The sequence below is a fragment of the Cladophialophora yegresii genome (genome assembly GCF_000585515.1).
Source record: "Cladophialophora yegresii CBS 114405 chromosome Unknown aczIN-supercont1.3, whole genome shotgun sequence".
Classification (NCBI taxonomy): domain Eukaryota; kingdom Fungi; phylum Ascomycota; class Eurotiomycetes; order Chaetothyriales; family Herpotrichiellaceae; genus Cladophialophora; species Cladophialophora yegresii.
In genome coordinates, this window is record NW_006913047.1 from 4,085,740 (window position 1) to 4,104,774 (window position 19,035).

The window sequence follows — 19,035 nt, forward strand, 5'->3', positions numbered from 1 at the left end:
AGCACCGGACCACCGCTGGCTGTGGTAGTGGCAGTGGCGCTCTGCGCTCAAGAGCCGAGGGGATTGAATCAGGCATTGGAAGATGGAATTCTCACCCTTCGCTTGCGCTACTCAGCGCTCAAGAGTTCAGGAGGTTGAATATCACGCAGCAGCGAGAGATGGAAATTGTCACCCTCCACTCGAGTAAGTGACAGATATTTGACCGCCTGAAAGAAGGTCCGGCGGCGAGGACTTAGCGCCTCGAAGACGGTGCATGGTGCGAGCACCAATAGAGCACAAGCGCCGAGTGGATCGCCTGCCTCGATGAAATGGCCGTGTTCCGGTGATGTTGTGGAACGGTCAAGAACTCCTCGATGTGAAAACTCGTGATGGTTGTGACTGCAGAGGAGACAGCCTGAAGCCTCTGAGGACCGACGCTCTGGCGGCCTGTGTGCAGCCACATCTTTTCGTCCTTCGGGCCTGTTGGATAAGCGAAGTATTGCGCAAGTGCAAGGTAGTCACTGGAACCGCATCTGGCTTTCTCTATGGTTACTGTGTGCTGGTCATATTGCGATCCCAGCCTTCTGAATGCAGCACCGAGTGACAAAGACAAAGGATAGTCAGGGTTCGGATCAAAATGTTTGCTTCGTCTCATTGAGGGTCCAGTCGACCCATCAGCTGATATCCATTGTAGCTTTCAGCCCTCTCCTGCCCTATTCATGAGACCCGGAAGGGATATCTTGCCTATCAAGTTGCAGAGTAAAAATTAGCGGTGCCGTCGAGAACCAAGACCAAATCGCATGCGCGCCTTTCCGAATGCCTAGCCAGACGAAAACATCACATGGTCGCCGTGCTGAAATAGTAATTGCCCCACAGATACTCGTAATCCTCAATGATGCCTCCCACCAGGTCTAACAAGGGCTTGCCCTTCAAGGACTCGGCCGCGCCATGGATCCAGCCCTTGGTGACATTTTCGTAAAAGGCGCCTCGCATGCCCCACCAGGCTAGATTCCAGCCGCGTTTCTTCAGCTCCTCGCGTTCCAGGGCGGACAGGCCAGTTCGTGCGCCACCGGGGACCCTCGTAGCGAGGTCACGCTTCGCCAGCTGGCGGGCAAGGTATTCGATCGAGACGCCGACCAGCCAGGGCGCCCAATGCCGTTTCCATTTGTTGCCTTCGTAACCGTAGGTCCGAGCCACGCGTTGCATTAGCAGGGCATAGATCAGTGGACGCAAGGTATACAGCACTTCGGCAGCCTGGCCTCGCATGGTCGTAAGCCGGTGGAGGAGTTGTTTGGCGGGCTTCACGTCGTCGGCTGTCAAGACATGGTTAAGAAGATATGCCGATGCGGTTTCTGGAGAGGGCAGGGTTGGCAGCGTTAGTCCTGTCCGGGGCATGTTGTACGGTTCGGTGATGGACAAGGACGAGGCCGCTTGTTTACCAGAATCCGAGAGCGGCGGAGTCGGGACCCCGGCATCTCCCAAAACATTCTTCACGTCGAAATTGTCGGACGGATATTCTTCCTCGGCAAACTCCTCTTCCTGTTGTTCGGGGCTTGTGGGCGCAAAGTCTTCTCGTAGCGGCATCGGCGGTGTCAGGGTGGGACGTAAGTTTGTCAGGCGCATCAACAGCAGGCGGCATACGGCCTTGAACGACTCAAGCAGGACCACCACGCGCCATCTCGTCTTCTCTCCGCCGCGCCGTCGTGCAATCATTTCCCATAGCAGTTCGGTATATTGTGCGATCTTCAGCACCGTGGCAATCTTGTTGTACAATGAAGAAGAAGAGGTCCAGAACGTAGTATAACGAGCATGGAGTGAGGGTTTTGGTTTTTGCAGCTTGATGTTCTTGGTCTTGAGCACGGTCGGCGACAGCGCCAGGATGACGGCGCGGTTCTTGAGGATATGGTCATGGTAGATCGAGAGCAGCTGCACGAAGGTGTGGACCGATTCCGAGGCCAGCTCGGTATCGTGCAGCCTCGCGCCGGGCAAGAGGTAGGTCAACGAGCGCAGGCTGCTCTCGATGGTCGATACCGACGACGAGTTCGATGCGACATAGTTGGAGTATGTGGAGGGGAGGTTGATGGCTGCTTTGGTCAGCTCGGCGGAGGCGCTGGACAGGCTCTGGATGGTCGTGTGCACGCCACGGCGGATGGAGGAAGCCGCCGTCGAGGCCATGATCCGGCCAGGCGGTGACGGCCGAGATGGCAACAGTAACAACACTGGCTTCGGTCGATCTACATCCAGCGATGGGTGTTAAGCGATGAATGACGAGCGATGGGCGATGGTGAGGAGTGACAGACCGCCAGCGACACCGTCGACAGGGCACGTCGCCTGATTGGCTGCGCCGTCCATCTAAGATTCCAGCCTCGGCATTTCTCTGCGCTGACCTCGCGATGAAGGCAGATCCAAGCTACAGTGTGCAGCACACAGTACGGAGTAGACGTTCAAAGTCTCGGGCCGCCATCCTCTCGCCTGCACCGTGGCAGATTTACTCGCACCCAGAACATACCGTACGCGCCTACGGAGTACTCCGGACACAGGACAGATTGGGATGCCACTGACGGCAAAAGAACTGTAGCCTCGTATGGTAAAGGGTCGGGCGCAACCCGGGCTCACTCCTCGCGAACGTCTGCTTCCAACCTCCCTTGCCTTTCTCGCAAGCGGCGATTTTCCATCTTGCCCACCTTCACATCTTGCTCTGCAATTTTCCCGACTTCGCATCTTCGATCTCTTCCCGCCCCTGCATGAGTTGAGACGAGGCTGGGTTACCGATGCAAAGTCCTAACGGAGCAACAACCGAAAATACGGGGCGCCCTACTGTTCTGTGTGACGGCGTGTCCAGGCTGGGCTGCGGCTGATGGATCCAAACGACTCTTGAGTCTTGACTGTCGATCGATGCCTTTGAGCGATACTTCTCGGCCACCTATCCCGCGACACTCAACAATAGTCTCGCCGCGGGACAAGAACACAAACTCTATTACCGACCACGCCCTACTCGGCCAGGCTATTGAATAAAACAAATGCCTCCTGCAAAGGGATCCAAGCGTAGCAGCGGTCCCTGGACTTCGTCTCGCGTCCTCAACTCATCATCGCCGATCGTCACCAAAGACATACACGCCTTTCTCGTCACCGCTTTCTCGGGTTGGAATGAAGCCAGCGACACGTACACGGAGGCCGAGAAGCGCTTGCTGATCGATAGTCTCCCTTTAGCCTATCGCAAATGCGAGCCCGATCACGAGGGCCGGCTGCAGTGCCCGCTTTCCACCGCATTTGTGCTCGACGACCCCTACATCAAGGCCGCGACGCAGCGATTCAAGAACGACATTGCCGACGGGTACTACGAGAAGACATGGCAGAATCAGGCCAGGAGAGCCATGCAGGAGCGGCGAGATGGCAAGTTTGATGCTTTCCTTCAGGAGCAAGCGGAGGAGACCTTTGGCGAACCACGTCTTGGTGAACACAACGTCGCTGAAGGCTCGGGTGATGCGGACATGGAATCGAGCGACGGCGAATGGAATGGGAATCGGGGCAAGCCACAGCTCTTAGGACACGACAAGTGCATAGTAGAAAAACCCCAGGTGCTGCGGCAGAAGCGAAAGATCTAGATCGGATGTGTACGCCATGATGTCTTCGCGGCTGGCGGAGAGCCTTTGGGCCACGGATCGATACCTGTTGTCGGGACATTTCCACGCAGTTGTACTGCTATGGTTTCTGCACTGACGATGTGTCGAGTGGGGCAGCTCAAAGTCGTCGAAAATCCGTGTTTCCTGTCCACGATACCACACCGGCGTACTTATGATGAGGAGAAGAGCAAAGCCGGATTCAATAATGCCCAACGACTCCTTGCTCCGTTTTACCTGACAGGCGGCCATCGTGTCGTTCTTAGGCGCCAGATGAAGCGATGGTTGAACTGAAATCCGACCCAAGAAAACCCGATCAGGGGAAACCCGATCAGGGGGAACCCCGGGGCTGTTTTGCGAGATATTTTGCGGCAATAAATATGGCGATCAGCTTGAGGCATTCGTACCTGGTCACAGTGTTCGTTGCTTGATCATCCTACTTCCAGTTCCATGATTGCAGATGGCTGGTGACAATGCCCTCGAATTCTTCAGCGCCCATCGTACGCACGAGAAGCGGAGAATTCATCTCCAATTTGAGACGTGTGGTGTACCATTGCTAAGAGTCGGATGCCCTTCAGGGAGAGACCGGAGGAGGTGCGGTGTACCGCGGCGGCCCCTAACCTGGCGGTGGGACATCCGTACATACGAGGTAATGGAGTTCGAGAGTACCGTGCTTCGAGAAGTTCAAGCCAACGGACAGGGTTCGGTCCGTAGCAGCGTTCGAGAGACCGTCCATTTCGTGCCTGTGCGTGCGGAGGGTCCATTCAAGGGGCTGCAAATACTGCATATCTACTATGCAAAGTCCAGAAGGGAAACGGGTGGATCTATCCCAGGCTCAATGAAGCAAAGTACGGATGTGTTGTTTGACTTGTCTCCCTCGTACTTTCTCCTGCGGCTCTCCGCCGTCAGCGACTAACTGATCGGTGCACGGAACGCCCCTGTAACGTTGCACTTAGTAGCCATGGCGCGCGAGCGACACGTACCTCCCATGCACTTGACAGGATGTCAGCAGGAGGCAGATGGTATGTCGAGGGCAACCTTTCTCCAAGCCATAGCTGCCTGCCGTGGATGCCCCTGGTCGTGTGGATGAGTGTCAAGTGCAGAGAGTTTGGAATTGCTACGGACTGTTTCTCGGAGGGCGTTTCTCTCGATCTCATGCAAGATTACAGTAGGCGAAGCTAAATCCCGTCGAAAAGGCCCAAAGCTGGTTGGCCGTTTTCTGAGTCCAGTCCTTTGATTTGATGCTCAAGATGAGGCTGTTGCGGAAGCGGAATATCCCCCCCACTGTTCTCACTTTGATTGACCCTTGATCGTGCAGGGTAGAAGGTTTCCATGTGGCACCGAATCGGACGGCATCCGGCAGACGCTATGGGGTCCCTCTGGATTCCAGTGCTAGGCAATTAGACAACGTACGGAAAAGGGTTCGGATGAGGAACCATCGCAGTTCGACGCAGAAGATTATTCTCCAAAGTTCAGCGCGCTGACCACCAGAGTCCAAGAGTGGGCAAAATGCTTCGGTAGAAGGACCTGTCGACGTCGATAACTGCTGCCGTTAATGACAGACCGACTACGATTCTCCGCAACGGTCATGGTTGGTAGGTGGTATATGACATGGACGGATCGCCGGATGAGAGTCTGCACCAAAGGAGCAAATTCCTTATGACGCCGAGGACAAGGCTGTTCCATTTGTTCCAGTCTCGAACTTCGGCCTCTCCCTAGCGAACGAACTAAAGTGGGAAGCGAGAGCCACCAGGGCGGAAGAAGCCAACCCTAGCCAGCTGTGGTACTCCTCGTGTATGTTCGCCTGGAAATCCTTTCTGTACTCGTCTGGTGCACTGCTGTCCGCCATCCATTCGGGGTGAATTCGAGTCGTACTTCGCTAACCATGACTTGCTTGACCGACACTTGCAGTATCCCCTATGGCAGAGCCACCGTGCGGTACGAGCCCACTCCCGGTGGCGGTGACTGGTGGGATTCCAGAAGACCCGACAGCGCGGTCCAATCGTGAATACCACGGCACAGCGGTTGCCAGTAGGGCACGACGAAAAGTGAGAGGACGGCGCCCAGGCTGTTAGCGATTGGAACCAACAGGCTTCAGGAAGAGCGCGGCGCACAAGAACAAAGCTAAAATGGACGAACAACTGGCCCGCCGGGAGACCAACGTAGTTAGTCGGGAAGGGCGACGCATGCGGCGTGTTCCCACCCGGACGACAGGGGTGCTGTCCAAGCCAGCTCCTAGGGGGCAGGGTTTGCCAACTTGCCTCCAACCACCGGGTTTGCACTGATGCTTCCTGCGCAGAGCATCACAGTCACGCAGGACACACACCCCTTGGACGTCGTGGTTTCACGGCCTCTGTCTTTGGCAGCCGACCAGCTCAATCATGTTCGTAGAGCGATCCGAGGTTCGGAAGCAATCCAGCAGTGGTTCATGTCAGCCGCATTTCCGAAATGCGAGCCTGCCACACCTGTTCCCAACGACCGATGAAACAAAGACATTCTGCGTCCTCGGCATTCCTAGGCCCGATATTTTGACCGGGGAATCCTGGTCTCGCTCTACGTAGTAACGCCATGCATGCTGGGAGATGTTCGGCACCTGACCTGCTCCCAGCCTACCACAGAATCTCTGGCAGTCCGACGTGGGCTTATGGGTGTAAAATGCCTGCGTTGACCTGTAATTGTTCTGTTTGTGCGCGGCTTATTCGCAGACTCTAGCTTCGTGCGTTGTCATGCCCAAAGGAAACGGTATAGATATCTCAATGCCTTTGCTGCCGGTGTGCGCGGTCACAAGGTTCGAGGTGTCGCGGCTGCAGCACCGTGCAGTGCAAGGCAGCCAACAACGAGTAGCCGCGACGCAATTACTCGATCATGATCGCCCAGGCGGGGAGGATTCTCGACGAGGCATGAATCAACCTGCTTGTTGTTGCGAGCGCCAAAGTGCGGTCAACTCACCGCTCCTCACCGCCTCGGCTCAGAGCCAGCTGTGATGTTCGACGACGCCCAACACTGACATCCTTGATGGGAGCTATTGTCGTGCCATGCGTATGTGAACGTGACGTAGCTTCAGATGCATGTTCCAACTCGTGAGATTCGAGACTGCGCGTGTTTGTGTGACACGTCCACGTTGTGGGCCTGGCTAATCCCACCGTGTGTTGACACCAGCCTATATGCAATCAAGTCGTCATGCACTCCGGGGAAAGTTGACTCGGCTTGTCACACGGCAGGTTCCAGTCTGCCCTGGACGGGGGGTTGTTCTAGCGTGTACGGAGTAGGATTTGACAGATCGTGCGCATGTTTGACAGGTCCCTCGCATCCGCAGTCCGTGGTATGGCACGGTGCCTGAAGCCAAGGGCAGCCGCGCTTGAGCCAATGATGAAGACGTGTGGATTCGGTCGCTGACTACCCAGTACTGATTCGCGGTTAGTATTTGAGCCTGCGCCCGCAAGAGAGAGAATTTTGACCAAGACGACGACACGTCAAGTGGCTTGCATACCGGTGTCTGAAAGATAGACAGCTCGCCGCGTGAGCGGATGCCGCCAGTTGCAGAGACATCGTCGTTCCAGGGCTATATCCATCTCAAGCCATCTCAAGCCAGCACAAGCCATTTCCCGCTGTGCTGGTGCTCCGCTATTCTTCTCTGCGCTCTAGTGGGATCCGAAAAGACTTTTAGGTGACTTTGGGCCGCCTCCCCGGCTGACCTAAGAGATGGTGGGCAGCGGCTGGCGTGACCTGGCTTGTGGTCCGGAGTAGCTGTGATGCTTATTGACAGTGACGGTGGAATGGCTGTTTCGAAGGCCTGCACAACAGGGTGCCAGCGGCGTGATAAGAATTTTTTTGGACGAGGAAGAGCGACCAGCTATGTACCTTCGCGTGACAACCTGCTGCTCCCTACGCCTGCCTCCGCCACCGTTGTTGACCGTCACTCCACGTCGTCACCGTCAGGAGCTGCCACCGCTGCAGGAGCTCGACTAGGATACAGCTGTCGGCCAGGAAGAGCGGCGGTGACTTGGAACACTCGGCCAGTGGAGGACATGAGAGAAAGGAAGGTCTCAAGGACGCGCTGATTGGAACCTTGCTTGCTGGAGTAGCCGCCGGCAAAGAGCCATCTGCTACTCATACGACTAAGTAGCATCGTCAACATGATTCATCTGAGTTTAGGCTTCTGCCACCAACGGCGGTCTGGACGAACCTCCCAACAACGTCTTGGGAACCATCTCCTACTATGCTCCTTCGAGGCATTTAGGCATTAGTTCGCATGTATCCCACCGTCTCCTGCAAAGGGCGTTTGACGCCATGATGCTTCGTCGACTCGCAGTAGCGCGGCCTAGTGACCCTGCTGCTCCATCGCGGTACAAGCCTCTTCCTTGAACACCAGACCGGGATGCTGGTCGCTGACCTCCTCTGGATCTTGTGCAGGCATCCACTGTTAGCGTAAAGCCATAGTAGTGATGAGACCGCGAGGAATGGGTCCCTTTCCACTTTTCCCCCGTCCCGCCCAGCCCCAGACGATAGAGGGACGACGATATCAGCTACTCTGTTATTAGCACAGGCGCGAGGGCCGGAAGTAAATCGTGCAGAACGCACAACGCCAGCAGCCGCGGCGGGCGGCAGAAGCCATGGTCGTGAGCGGACGAGGCGAAGTGCTGTACCAAGCTTCTCGATTGTTTGCGCTGCCTCCCTGCCTGCCACTCCCGCTGCCACAAGCACAGCGCCGAGAAGGGATGTGGACAGTGGACAGTGGGGTGCTAGTGCTCAGGGACCTTTCCACTCGTTGCCCACTTCTGCCATCGGATCGATCTGGTGGGAAGCAGACAAGTAAAGGACGACCGCTCCTGGACGGGCCCGCATCTTGACCGCTGCTTCCAAACTGTAGTTCGTCTCGGTATATATCCTCGGTGCTGGGTGAACAATGCTCTTGTGTCGAGACTGCCAGCCGACCTACAGGCATTGTGGTGCGGGCATTTTCCAAACTATTCGACCGTTGAAGCTATTGCCCACTACATACATACACCACCCCGGGTGGCCGTTTCCGAACCCCCATCGGCTGGGAGCCTATTGTCTAGAAACACCGGCGCCTCGTTCTGGTCTCGCCAAAGAAACAACCCGCCCCGTACGCTGAAGCGAGGACTCTCCGGGTATTAGTACCCAACGCCACCCTCACCCGTGCTCGCTTTCTCAGCCTGATCCACCGCTGCCCAACTGCTTCTGTGCCTGTATTCCTTCGTGCATTGTATGGCAGCACCCATTGACCTTCGTCACCCGCTCGCTCACCACTACTCTCCCATCGACGTCTTGTTCCAGCCCTCATCGTGGATATCTCGTCGCTGCTCAAGCCGAGCGACGAGGACGACGGCCAGTCGACAAGCTCTCCCGCCTCAGTATCCCGGTCAGAGTCGGTGCCGTCGAGCGTGGCTACCACCGTGGCTCCTCTGCCACCACCACAGCCGCGGTCGGCTGTGCCGGCAAAGCGACTGTCTTCGAGCCTGGACCTCCCACTCCAGTCCCCAGCAAAGAAGCAGTCCAAGTGGTCGCCCGAGGAAGACGCGAAAATCATCCAGCTCCGCCAGGATGGTATGAAATGGGAGGACATCAGCAAGCACCTGCCCGGCCGCAGCGCTATTAGCTGTAGGCTGCATTATCAGAATTACCTCGAACGCCGGAGTGAGTGGGACGAAGATCGTAAGAATAAGCTTGCCAGGTTGTACGAGAGGTATGTTGAGAAACGTCGCACCAGTTATGTCTTCGGGGGATGTCGAGATGTCAAGATCTTGTACCACGATCCCGCCTGCCATGTCACAATTTCTCCGAGTTGATGGTTCCACTAGCTGACTGGTCTCCCTGCATATCCAGGTTTCGAGCAGACATGTGGGCACGCGTTGCAGAAGAGATGGCCATGCCGTGGCGAGCGGTTGAAGCCATGCATTGGCAGATGGGTGAGCATGAAATGGCGAAGCGGGCTGGCGTGACGCCGTTCTCTCTCGCCAACCCTACGACTGGCCTCGAGTCTGCTGCAATGCCCCCCCGACCACCACTGCGGCACGTAGGACCGCCTCCACGCGCCCTGCGCCGAGAGTCGATGCCTCCCGAGACGAGCTTGCAAGGTCCTCAGCAGCTGCCCTCGCTGGCGGAATTGACAGCTGGGCTTCCCGCATTTTCTACTCCACCTTACCACACCACAGATCCTTTTCACCACCTGTACAACCACCCAAGAGGCCGGAATGCTCCTTTCCGGTAACGAATTGTTCTGGCGGGTTTGTTTTTGGGCGAAGCGTGTTTCAATAAACCAAGTTCACGGTGAAGCGAAACGATTCCGGGTTTTGATGACGAGCTCTGTGCTTTTGGCTGGGACAAGCGTGGCTTGAGGCCCGCAGAAAGACGTTGTAATATAGTGATATCGATACCCAGCACCTCCTAGGTCCGGACCGGCCACCCGGCGTGAGGAGATAATGTGATTTAGTGACGATTTGATTTGTGGGACAATGGGAGTGGGTGTTGCCGTCACGGAGCGCTGGTCGTGCTTGAACCTTTGAGCAGCCGTCCCGGGCTTCTCAGTATATCCCCGCTGGGCAGCGCAAAGGGAGACCTGCCATGGTTCAGTCCTGCCTGGTGATGATGACCCACCAATTGTCGCGATCGTATCCCTCCTTGACCACTCGACCTCCCGCTGCAATGACATCTTCCTGCAATTCGCCCTCGCGGTACAAGTGATAATATCGCTGGTATGTTGTGGGTGCCGGTAAGCAGGTGCCATTGGGCGGCTGCTGCGAGCCATGCTTCGTCGTGGATTGCGAGTTGTTGCCTTGCTTGAGAACCCAAGGCACAAGCACATCCTGATCGTCGCCGTGATCCCATCCTCTACGACTGTCCTTTTGTTCGAGTGCCCAGACAAATATCAACGCCCGACCTCCACCACTGCCAAGCTCATCTGACTTCGTCGGCGGCTTCAACGTTTTCAGGATTTCCCTAATGGCCTGGACTCTTCGAGCGCTATTCGAAAGGTGGTGTATAACGGCAACGGATATGGCGAAGTCGAACGAATCGTTTGGATGAGGGAGGCTTAGGATGTCGGCCACAACGGCGCTATGCGGTTCGTGCTGGCGAGCGATCTGGATTAGGGCATTCGACCTTTGAGATTGTCAATAACGCAAACGAAGAGGTACCGCGGCCTTCAAGTACCTGTCCGAGGCGATGATGAAGATGTCCTTGTTCACAGCCAAGTATTTCCCATTCCCGCACCCGATGTCAAGCCCGGCCGAGCCAGCGGGCAGATTGCGCAAGAATCCATCAACCACCGGCCACGGCTGTCGCACTCGTCAACATCGTATGTGATAATTCTGCCAGGACCCCCACCAACGCACCTTGTATCGGGTCGAAGAGAAGTGATTGGCGATGTCTTCGTAGACCTCATGCACATGCCTTTTTTCGTACTCTAGCTCGGTGGTTGCGCTGGTCCCGGCCATGGCGTCCCGTTCACGTACCGATGTCGCAGACCATCGATTCTCACGCTGGGAGTTTTAAACGGCTTACGAGTGGCTGAGACCACTGTCGAATGCCGCAGAGAAATTGGTGTTGTGCAGGACGAGAATCGTTACGGGTCTGCGTCGTGCTTCACACGTGGTTCGGAAAATTGTTCAGTAACCGTTCGAAATGCGCACTTGGGACCCCCGATCGGCTAGCCGAGAAGCGGTCCAGATCCGAAGCCCGACGTATCTAACCTTGGAATAATTAGATGCACTAATTGAACTCTTGACTGTGACTGGAACAACCGCATGGGCACAGTCTCATCATCGGCCATAGGGCGTAGGGAGTATTTGCGCTGGCGCAAACCTCTCGAAACACGAACGACATGGCCACTTCATGCTCAAGGTATTCTGCGTCTTTATCCAATAGTACGGTCCACATGATCAATGTCTTGCTTTCATGTACAGGCACCTGCGAGCATATAAACCTATTCGTAGTCATCTCGCTGTTCAAGACAAGTAAACATCGAGAATCGTGAATGTAGAAGCGTCCACTATTGCTGTACGCAAAACATCTCACGAAAATATCTCAAATAACGCCAACAGCCTCTCCCCTGGGTAAGGGCTGTGCTCCACCATCAGAAGACGCAAACATGGTGGTGAGACCCGAGCTACGGATCATTAATGCTAGCACAATCGCAAGTAGAGGTATCTGTACAACGTTAGTCCTCTGGGCGGGTGAGAATGGTACGGGAGGAAACATACCCAGAAGAAGAACAATTTCCGATCCCGGCTGAGTTCTACTCTCTCAATTGGGTTCCTGACGGGAGCAGCAGTTTTGAGGGAGGCTGACTGTGATTTAGACCATTCGCCTTGCGATTGTTGCTCGAAATGAAGATCGGCTGCAGCATCGGCAGCTGCTTGTAGCGTGGAAGACTTCTTGATGCTCCAATCTCCCTCGGTTTCTCCATTTTGTTCCGGATAAAGATCGCCATAAGCAGGAGGCGATGAAGGCGCAGGGGATGAGCCTCCTGTCAAAGTCTCCCACCACCCCTCCCGCTGACTGGGTTGCTGTCGAAGAGCCGGACGCTGCGGGAAAAGGGCGCTTACCCGGCGAACCATGGGATATGCCTGGTAGTCCTGCAACGCAGCAAGGGGTCCGTTCAAGGTGGCAAGGGTGGGCATGACCGACTGCGCGCTCTCGTTGAATTGTTGCAATTGCGCAACCAGATTATCTCGCCAGGCTAGCATGAACGCCGACGGTGCCACGGCTGGTGGCGGATTAGGCTTATCATTTGGCGAGAACTTGGCTCCTTGTAAGGCGCCTGGCTGCATACTACCTCTCCGCGATTGTGTGACGCTACTCGTCGGCAGCCGGCCAGTGTGCGACCGAGAAAGTTCAGGCTCTTCTGAAGAAGCCCTTGTTGGCGTCTCATCATCAAGGCTGTCGGAGTCGTCCATATCGTCGGTATCCGTAGTTGTGTATTGATTCGAGGCATTTTCCCAGAATGAGCGAAGCGAAGACGAGCTCCGGCTATGCAGTCTCAGAGGTGTCCCTCCAACGCTCCGTGACCGATACTGGTCAATAGTGGTCATGGTTGCTTGATACGCTAGTAAGGACGTCGCTAGATCTGCAGGGATAAATTGGCGGATGCTGCGAGCCTGATGGTTGGCACCAGCCAAGCGCAGCCGATGAATCACATGCGTGTGACCGTTCATCGCGGCGTGGTGCATCGGCGTGTGACCATTATTGTCGACCATGTTTGGATCAGCCCCTCTGGATAACAGACCGGCGACAAATCGTGTAAGCCCTAGAGACGACGCCAGATGCAAGAGTGTGAGTCCTGATGGGCGTTGTAGTTCCAATCTAGGCGCTCTGAAACGCCTTTGGTCATCCGTGTGCTCTAGGAATTGTAACATCATGCCCTCTAGTTCAAGCGAATCCATTGATGCTCCACCAGCGTGACGCTGATGTCCCCCGCCCATGCCATAGTTGCCGTGTCCGAGCCACATCGAATGAGTCTGCCCCTGAAGTAGCTGCTGTGCTGCAGAAAAAGGATCGTCAGTCGGATGCTGCAGTTGCTTGCCTAGGGTTCGTAGGGCCAAGCGGAACATCTCCAACTCTCGATCATCGACGTAAGTGAATAGTGATGGCCTAGTTTGAGATTGTTGTGGCATCGTAGAATATTGAGGATGGTCGTGCTTGAAAACGACAGGAACAACCCCAGGCTGCAAGGCTGGAGGGGCAATGCAATTCAGACACTTTTCTCCCCAGAATGTCGTCGTCGTGGCTTCGGTATCGCCGAACATAACCTCGAGTCCTTGATAGAAGCCATTTCCAAGAAGGGTGACTTCAGTACCTCCTGTCACGGATCCTTCTGCAGGAACCAACTTGTGTATCAGCGGTGGCGGTCGTCGCGTCGGGTGACCCAAAAGCTGGTTGTTAACTGCTTGCCCAAACGCTGCATCTGCTGCACCGAAGCTGTTCCTTGCAGAGCCCGGGCTTCCAGGCCTGCTCGGCTGCCGAGATGGCGGTGCTGATATCATCACCTGTCGCGACATATTGTCGTGGCTGACTGAGCGGTTGATGTTGGCAGCAAAGGAAGGGTCCACACCGTTTGGCGTGGGAGGACTATTGCCATACGGAGCTGGACGTACCGCTGAAGGCATGGCGAATGGACGATCATGGGAACCCATATAAGACGTCATATTCGGAGCGTATGGAGATGAAGTACCTGTATTGGGCAGTGTAGAAGGCGGTTGATGCGGGTGCGACGTGTCGAGTCGAGTCATGGTCAGTCCAGAAGGCAATTTTCCAGAACCACTCTGTTTCCGTCGTTTGATCGAAGGACCTGCAGGACCATTTGGGGAAGCAGGCCTAGAAAGGTTGCGCGCCGTAAAGTTTGAAGCAGTCTGAGGCGGCACGGCCGAGGGAATTGCGAATGGAGTGCTGGCAGAAGGCATTGGAAAGGTGGGATTGAAATTATGCTGCAGTGTTTGCAGATCGGTCATGGAGTAAGATTGCCTTGAAATTTTCGGATTGACGGCTTGCGCTTGAGGCTGGTGCTCTTGTTCATTGGTTGAGAAGACTCCAGCGCCTGGCAATTGCTGTCCTGGAGTAGGCAAAGGTGCTGGCTGGTTCGAAACAGCGGAGGGAGGGTTGTGAGTTTTGTGGTCATCGGTAATCATGATGGCATTTGTCAACGCCTGAGCGATGACCTTGTCATGACAGTCCTTGACGGTAAATATCACTTGGAATCCCATTTTCTCGTTCTGATGCCGACAGTAGCAGGCAATCCGCATTGGCAGCTCGACCTGGACGGCCCCGGGTGGCGTAGACGACGCATTCTGGCCTTCTTGGTTGCTGGTATCTCGAGGAACTTCTACCCATTCCTTGACCTCGTTGGTGTTGAATACAACCACCCTTCTTTCTTCGTCTTTCTGGAAGAGCTCTTCTTCTTCTGGCTTCTTCTGCTTCTTCCTTGAAGCCCTTTTTCTCTCGCGCTGTATGCAGCCAGGACAAATTTGGACCTCACCGCCATTCAGAGGTTTGTCCTCATCGTCTCTTGACGACTCAGACTCCATCGAAGAAGCAGGGCTGGGTCGAGTATACGGGGCCAGCTCTTCACCCCTCGCGCGCGCCAACGCTCGCTGCAATTTCGCCTTGTCCTGCATTGCACTCGTACACACTAAAGCCGTATGAAGCTCCAAGATCTCTGGTGATCGACCAACCTCTGGCTTGGCTAGGAATTTGGGTTTTGACACCGTATGTCTTGGAAGTCTCAATTTCTTGACGCCGGGTGGAAGGAACGAAAGCGTCATCTTGATAGGTATTTGAGTCTCGACGCGCGACTTGAGCGAAGTAGGATGCACCGTCAACGTGGGCGAACCATCTGCCGAGTTAATTGTCGATGGCGGAGAGGAGATGTCTTTGGTGAAAGTGGAGGGAGTTGTGCTTGACTCTGGATCGAAGCTGAACGTGGCGTTGGAAAATTGCAGATTGGGCGAAAAGGTCGCATTGCCAGGGGAGTCCCCGTTCATGGTGATGTGATTGAAAGTCTCCTCCAGGCCAGATGACGGGGAGTGCTTGGTCCAAGGTGACTGGCCCTGAGTAGCTGGCAGCATCGCATTCAGAGGGGATGCTTCTCTTGATCCAGCAAAGAAGAATTGCGCTTGCCCATTGGGTGCTTTCGCGGACGAGTGCTGTTTCCCGTAACCCGAGAAATTCGGGGGTCTGCCGAAGGGCTGATTTACGAGCGGGGTCCTGGTGCTGGGCGCTTTGTTCATCATCTCGAGCCCACTTGGTGTACTGGCAGCCGTCTCAAAGTCAAAGGCTGAGGCCATCTGTTGGTTGCTGACCTCGAAATCCTGGTCCATACCCGCCATTGAAGCATCCTCAAACAGCTGCTCGTTGGCTGAGATCGAAAATCCATTTATGCCACTTCCCCAAGAGCCCTGGATGGTGTCATGTGGAGGAGGAGAGGCGGTCGAAGGGGCCGACATATTGCGTTCGTCCTCCGCAGGTGAATCAGACGATGTGCTGCTGGAGCCGGAGGCAGATCCCCGCGAGCCACGTACAAATGCGCCATCGTGCGCAGGCGGGCTAAAGGATTCAGATTCTCGTTTTATTGTCAGATCATTAGGATTTAAAAAGCCCGCAGGCAGACCCGTCTGGTCGACGTCGGGCGCAGGCGTCCCCAAGAAGGCATCGAAGTCTTGCCCAGCAAATGACGGGGTCTGGAACAGGTACATGTCCTCATCGTGGGCCGTCGCCATGTTGCCGCCCGGGTTGTGAACTTCGAGGCCTTGAGTTTGTCCGTCACCGCAACACCCCTACGCCATCTCTTGTACCGCACGGCGGTTTAGCCAATCCTGTAAGATGCAGCGGGCGTCGTCGGGAGTCGGGAGACCTTGCTGCGTCGACGAGGTAGTGTGCACGGAGCTCGGACAGGAGAGGCTGCCAGAGGATTCACTCGGTCAGTTTCGCCGTGCGGGTTTGTGGGATGTGTGGTGTGGCTGGGCGGGGAGTCGCGCACCGATCACGTCCTTGATGATGGAGCCAGAACTCAGCGAGGAATGCGCTATTAGGTCGACATGTACGGAGCAGCGCAGCAGTGTATTAATCGAAACATACGCAGCTAAGCTGGTAGGACCTTACACAATAAGGTGGTGGGTGATGAAAGAACAGAGTTGTTACGGAGTGATGATTAGTGAATTAGGCTATGCTTAGAACGGAACTCGATCCAACTTGCGGAGAGGCGGAGTTGTCTGTGGGCACGCCCAAGACCCTCCAGGCAGAGGCACGAGAGGGAATTTGCGCCTATCACACCCACCACCGACCAATTCGGAGGGGGAATAACTACACCTAAGCTGGAGCGCTCCTGACCGCTGCACCAGTGCACCACTTTGACGAGCCACACAGATTTCTCACTTGCATCCATCTTTTGCACGAACAACCTGACCGTGTCTACCCAGAATGGTGCCCTTGGCCAGCCATCGTGCTGTGAGGAAGCCGTCGTCGATCCTCTAGCTGCTCCCCCAGTTCGCTCCGACTCTATTTCTTCACTTACATACAACAGGCGTCATGTTGCAGCGGCTGCAATCGCGGAGCAAGGGGTCTCGCGAAATTTCACCATTTCAATTACCAAACGAACTCATCCGAGCGTGGCAAACGCAAGCTCGGCGCCTGCACAATACGAAGTACATCAAGACGCGGTCACGCACTCCACGGAACATATCAGCCTCTTCCTCGAGAGACGTTGGGCGTGGATGTTTTCTGTCTCATCGTGTTTCAGGCGGCTTGGCTGATACCTGCCAGTTCGCCTGACCTCTATCGACGTTCCCATGCGAACCCTTCAAGCATTTGCGATTCTCAAGATACCTTGCCATCGGGTCTCTAGCAATGACCCAGCTTCCCCATACGTTCCTCGCGCCTTTCTTATCAGCCACCCGGCCTCTCACAGCTTGTCCTTTCTCCCGCAGCCGTTGCGCAATCTGTATCCATCCATCCACTCTCTTGCATACCTCGATACGGGTGGCACAACGCCCCGGGTGAGCTCTCGCTCTGTGCCGCCTCCAATCAATGAAGCCAATGGCGGACACATGGCGCTTCGTCCCCTCTTAGACTGGCAGACCTTTCGAGAGACAAGTGAATACTGGTCAGAGCCAGACCTACGTTGAAAGCGACACAAGAAAGGTTTTACGGACTCCGTCGAGCGTTTCATTAGAGCCTCTCTCCTTGAAAATTTTCACTTCCTGCAGTCCGTAGGGAACGGCGCATGCCCATGCGATGATCCTCTCTCAAGGAAGCGGTGCTTCTGGCCACATCAGGGCGCCACTCTTCCCAGAATCCACCGGCACGATCTGTCCAGTCATGTTGCCCGCGAAGTTTTCGCTAGCAAGGAACAAACAAGCTCTTGCAACAGCTTCCAATGGGACCGCCTGCTTCAAGGCCACGGTTGCTTGAGCCTCGCGCCACAAAGTGATTGGATCGTCCTCGCATTCTTTCGAGAATTGCTTTGTTGCAACGGGCCCTGGTGCAACGGCATTGACGCGGCATCGTGGATGGATGTTGACTGCGTCGCGGGCAAGAGACTTCACCAGCCCATACTGGATTGCCGATTTGGAGGCTGCGTATGCGGCGCAGTCAGCCACGCCAAAGGTTCCTGCTTCGCTCCCAAAGATGATGGCCGAGATATTGCGACTCTGAGATGTCGCGTGGCTCTTGATGCCTCGGAGCCAAGCGCGACAGGTAAGAAAAGTGCCAGTTAGGTTGACGTTCAAGATTCTCTGCCACTCCTTCAGCGGCATGTCGACAAGTGAACTATGCTGACAGTAGGACAGATCCACCCCGGCTGCCAATACGCAGGTTGTGATCACGCCATATCTCTCTCTGGCTGATTCGAGCGCGCTCTCTAGGGAGGCCTCGTCTGTAATATCGGCCTGATGCGTCTGGAGCCGTTCATGCTCAAGAGGCTCTCGTGGGTGGACGAGGTCAAACGCTGACACATACGCTCCAGCCGCCAGAAATGCTCTAACTAGCACGGTTCCTATAGCGCCAGAGGATCCCGTGATCAATACGTGAGTGGCATCCAGGCCTAAGCCCACGTCAAACGACACTTCGGCCATGAGGAGAAATCGACGATCGTAAGTAAGAGGGGGACGATTTTGAGCTCTCGGTTATTGACATGGCAAACTTTGTTGCTGGTGGGTGCAAAACTAACGGCCGCTTATTGCTCACATGGCCGATGCCGATACGTACCCCTCGCGACAGCGCACGCTAACTGGCTGCTCTCCACTTGTCACCTCAACTCGATCCAGTTAACCGTGGACATGTCGTCTAAAGCTCTCAAAATACTCTTAAAGGTTAAAGTTCGTGCTGGCGGCGCTCCTACAATCGTATCTACGCAAATTCCGCCCAAGAACAGCCTACCAATCTCGGAACTGCAACGGAACAGCTTTCAAAGTGACCCCAAGAATGACGGCAAGATCTACACCAGATGAATATGCTCCCTTGGTCGCCACGTGTCCTACACGGGCTGTTCGCTGTGGCGGGCTGGTCATGCCATGGCAGCGGGAGGTCTCCTCTGGGGAATCTTTGTCAGGCTGTCCGTTCTGAGGCATTTCGGCAATAGGGCCATCCTTGTACTCGAAGAGTACATGGAGAAGAAATATGGTGAGCGGTGGAAGCAGGTCAAGCAGAAAGCGCCGTGCGCTTTGATACCTGGAATATGGCAGAGTAGAATTCGTTGTCCGGTGCGTGTCGTAATTGCGTTCAGCGAGCGGCAGCCGCCAGCTCGGTCTTGATACTTTCTCGAGGCTCAGGGACTGTTGGAATACCCTGGATCTTTTTCCTTTCCCACTCGCTCGGCGCACCGGTCACCTTGGAGAGGAAGTAGCATGGGATCTTGTTCCTGACTACATATATATTCCAAATTTCGCGAGAAATCCTCCAGCTTCACCTGACCGCAGTGCATGCG

General features: G+C 55.4%; 7 protein-coding genes across 7 annotated transcripts; 3 read left to right on the plus strand and 4 right to left on the minus strand.

Moving 5' to 3' along the window:
• Positions 1-816: 816 nt before the first annotated feature.
• Positions 817-2,154, minus strand: A1O7_05231 (uncharacterized protein; the record flags this gene model as incomplete). Its single annotated transcript, XM_007759241.1, has 1 exon — positions 817-2,154. The coding sequence occupies one exon, from the start codon at positions 2,152-2,154 to the stop codon at positions 817-819; it is 1,338 nt and encodes a 445-aa protein (XP_007757431.1).
• An 845-nt stretch (positions 2,155-2,999) lies between these two features.
• On the plus strand, positions 3,000-3,584 carry A1O7_05232 (uncharacterized protein; the record flags this gene model as incomplete). Its single annotated transcript, XM_007759242.1, has 1 exon — positions 3,000-3,584. One exon carries the CDS (start codon positions 3,000-3,002, stop codon positions 3,582-3,584), a length of 585 nt encoding a protein of 194 aa, XP_007757432.1.
• A 5,585-nt stretch (positions 3,585-9,169) lies between these two features.
• Positions 9,170-9,831, plus strand: A1O7_05233 (uncharacterized protein; the record flags this gene model as incomplete). Its single annotated transcript, XM_007759243.1, has 2 exons — positions 9,170-9,306; positions 9,447-9,831. 2 exons carry the CDS (start codon positions 9,170-9,172, stop codon positions 9,829-9,831), a joined length of 522 nt encoding a protein of 173 aa, XP_007757433.1.
• Positions 9,832-10,189: 358 nt separating this feature from the next.
• On the minus strand, positions 10,190-11,056 carry A1O7_05234 (uncharacterized protein; the record flags this gene model as incomplete). Its single annotated transcript, XM_007759244.1, has 3 exons — positions 10,190-10,721; positions 10,773-10,897; positions 10,955-11,056. The coding sequence occupies 3 exons, from the start codon at positions 11,054-11,056 to the stop codon at positions 10,190-10,192; spliced, it is 759 nt and encodes a 252-aa protein (XP_007757434.1).
• A 687-nt stretch (positions 11,057-11,743) lies between these two features.
• A1O7_05235 (uncharacterized protein) lies at positions 11,744-15,832 on the minus strand (the record flags this gene model as incomplete). Its single annotated transcript, XM_007759245.1, has 1 exon — positions 11,744-15,832. One exon carries the CDS (start codon positions 15,830-15,832, stop codon positions 11,744-11,746), a length of 4,089 nt encoding a protein of 1,362 aa, XP_007757435.1.
• Positions 15,833-17,356: 1,524 nt separating this feature from the next.
• Positions 17,357-18,184, minus strand: A1O7_05236 (uncharacterized protein; the record flags this gene model as incomplete). The annotated part of the gene is made up of 1 exon (XM_007759246.1): positions 17,357-18,184. The coding sequence occupies one exon, from the start codon at positions 18,182-18,184 to the stop codon at positions 17,357-17,359; it is 828 nt and encodes a 275-aa protein (XP_007757436.1).
• Positions 18,185-18,490: 306 nt separating this feature from the next.
• Positions 18,491-18,790, plus strand: A1O7_05237 (uncharacterized protein; the record flags this gene model as incomplete). Its single annotated transcript, XM_007759247.1, has 1 exon — positions 18,491-18,790. A coding segment is annotated over one exon (184 nt), but the record flags the coding sequence as incomplete, so codon positions are not given.
• Positions 18,791-19,035: the final 245 nt, after the last annotated feature.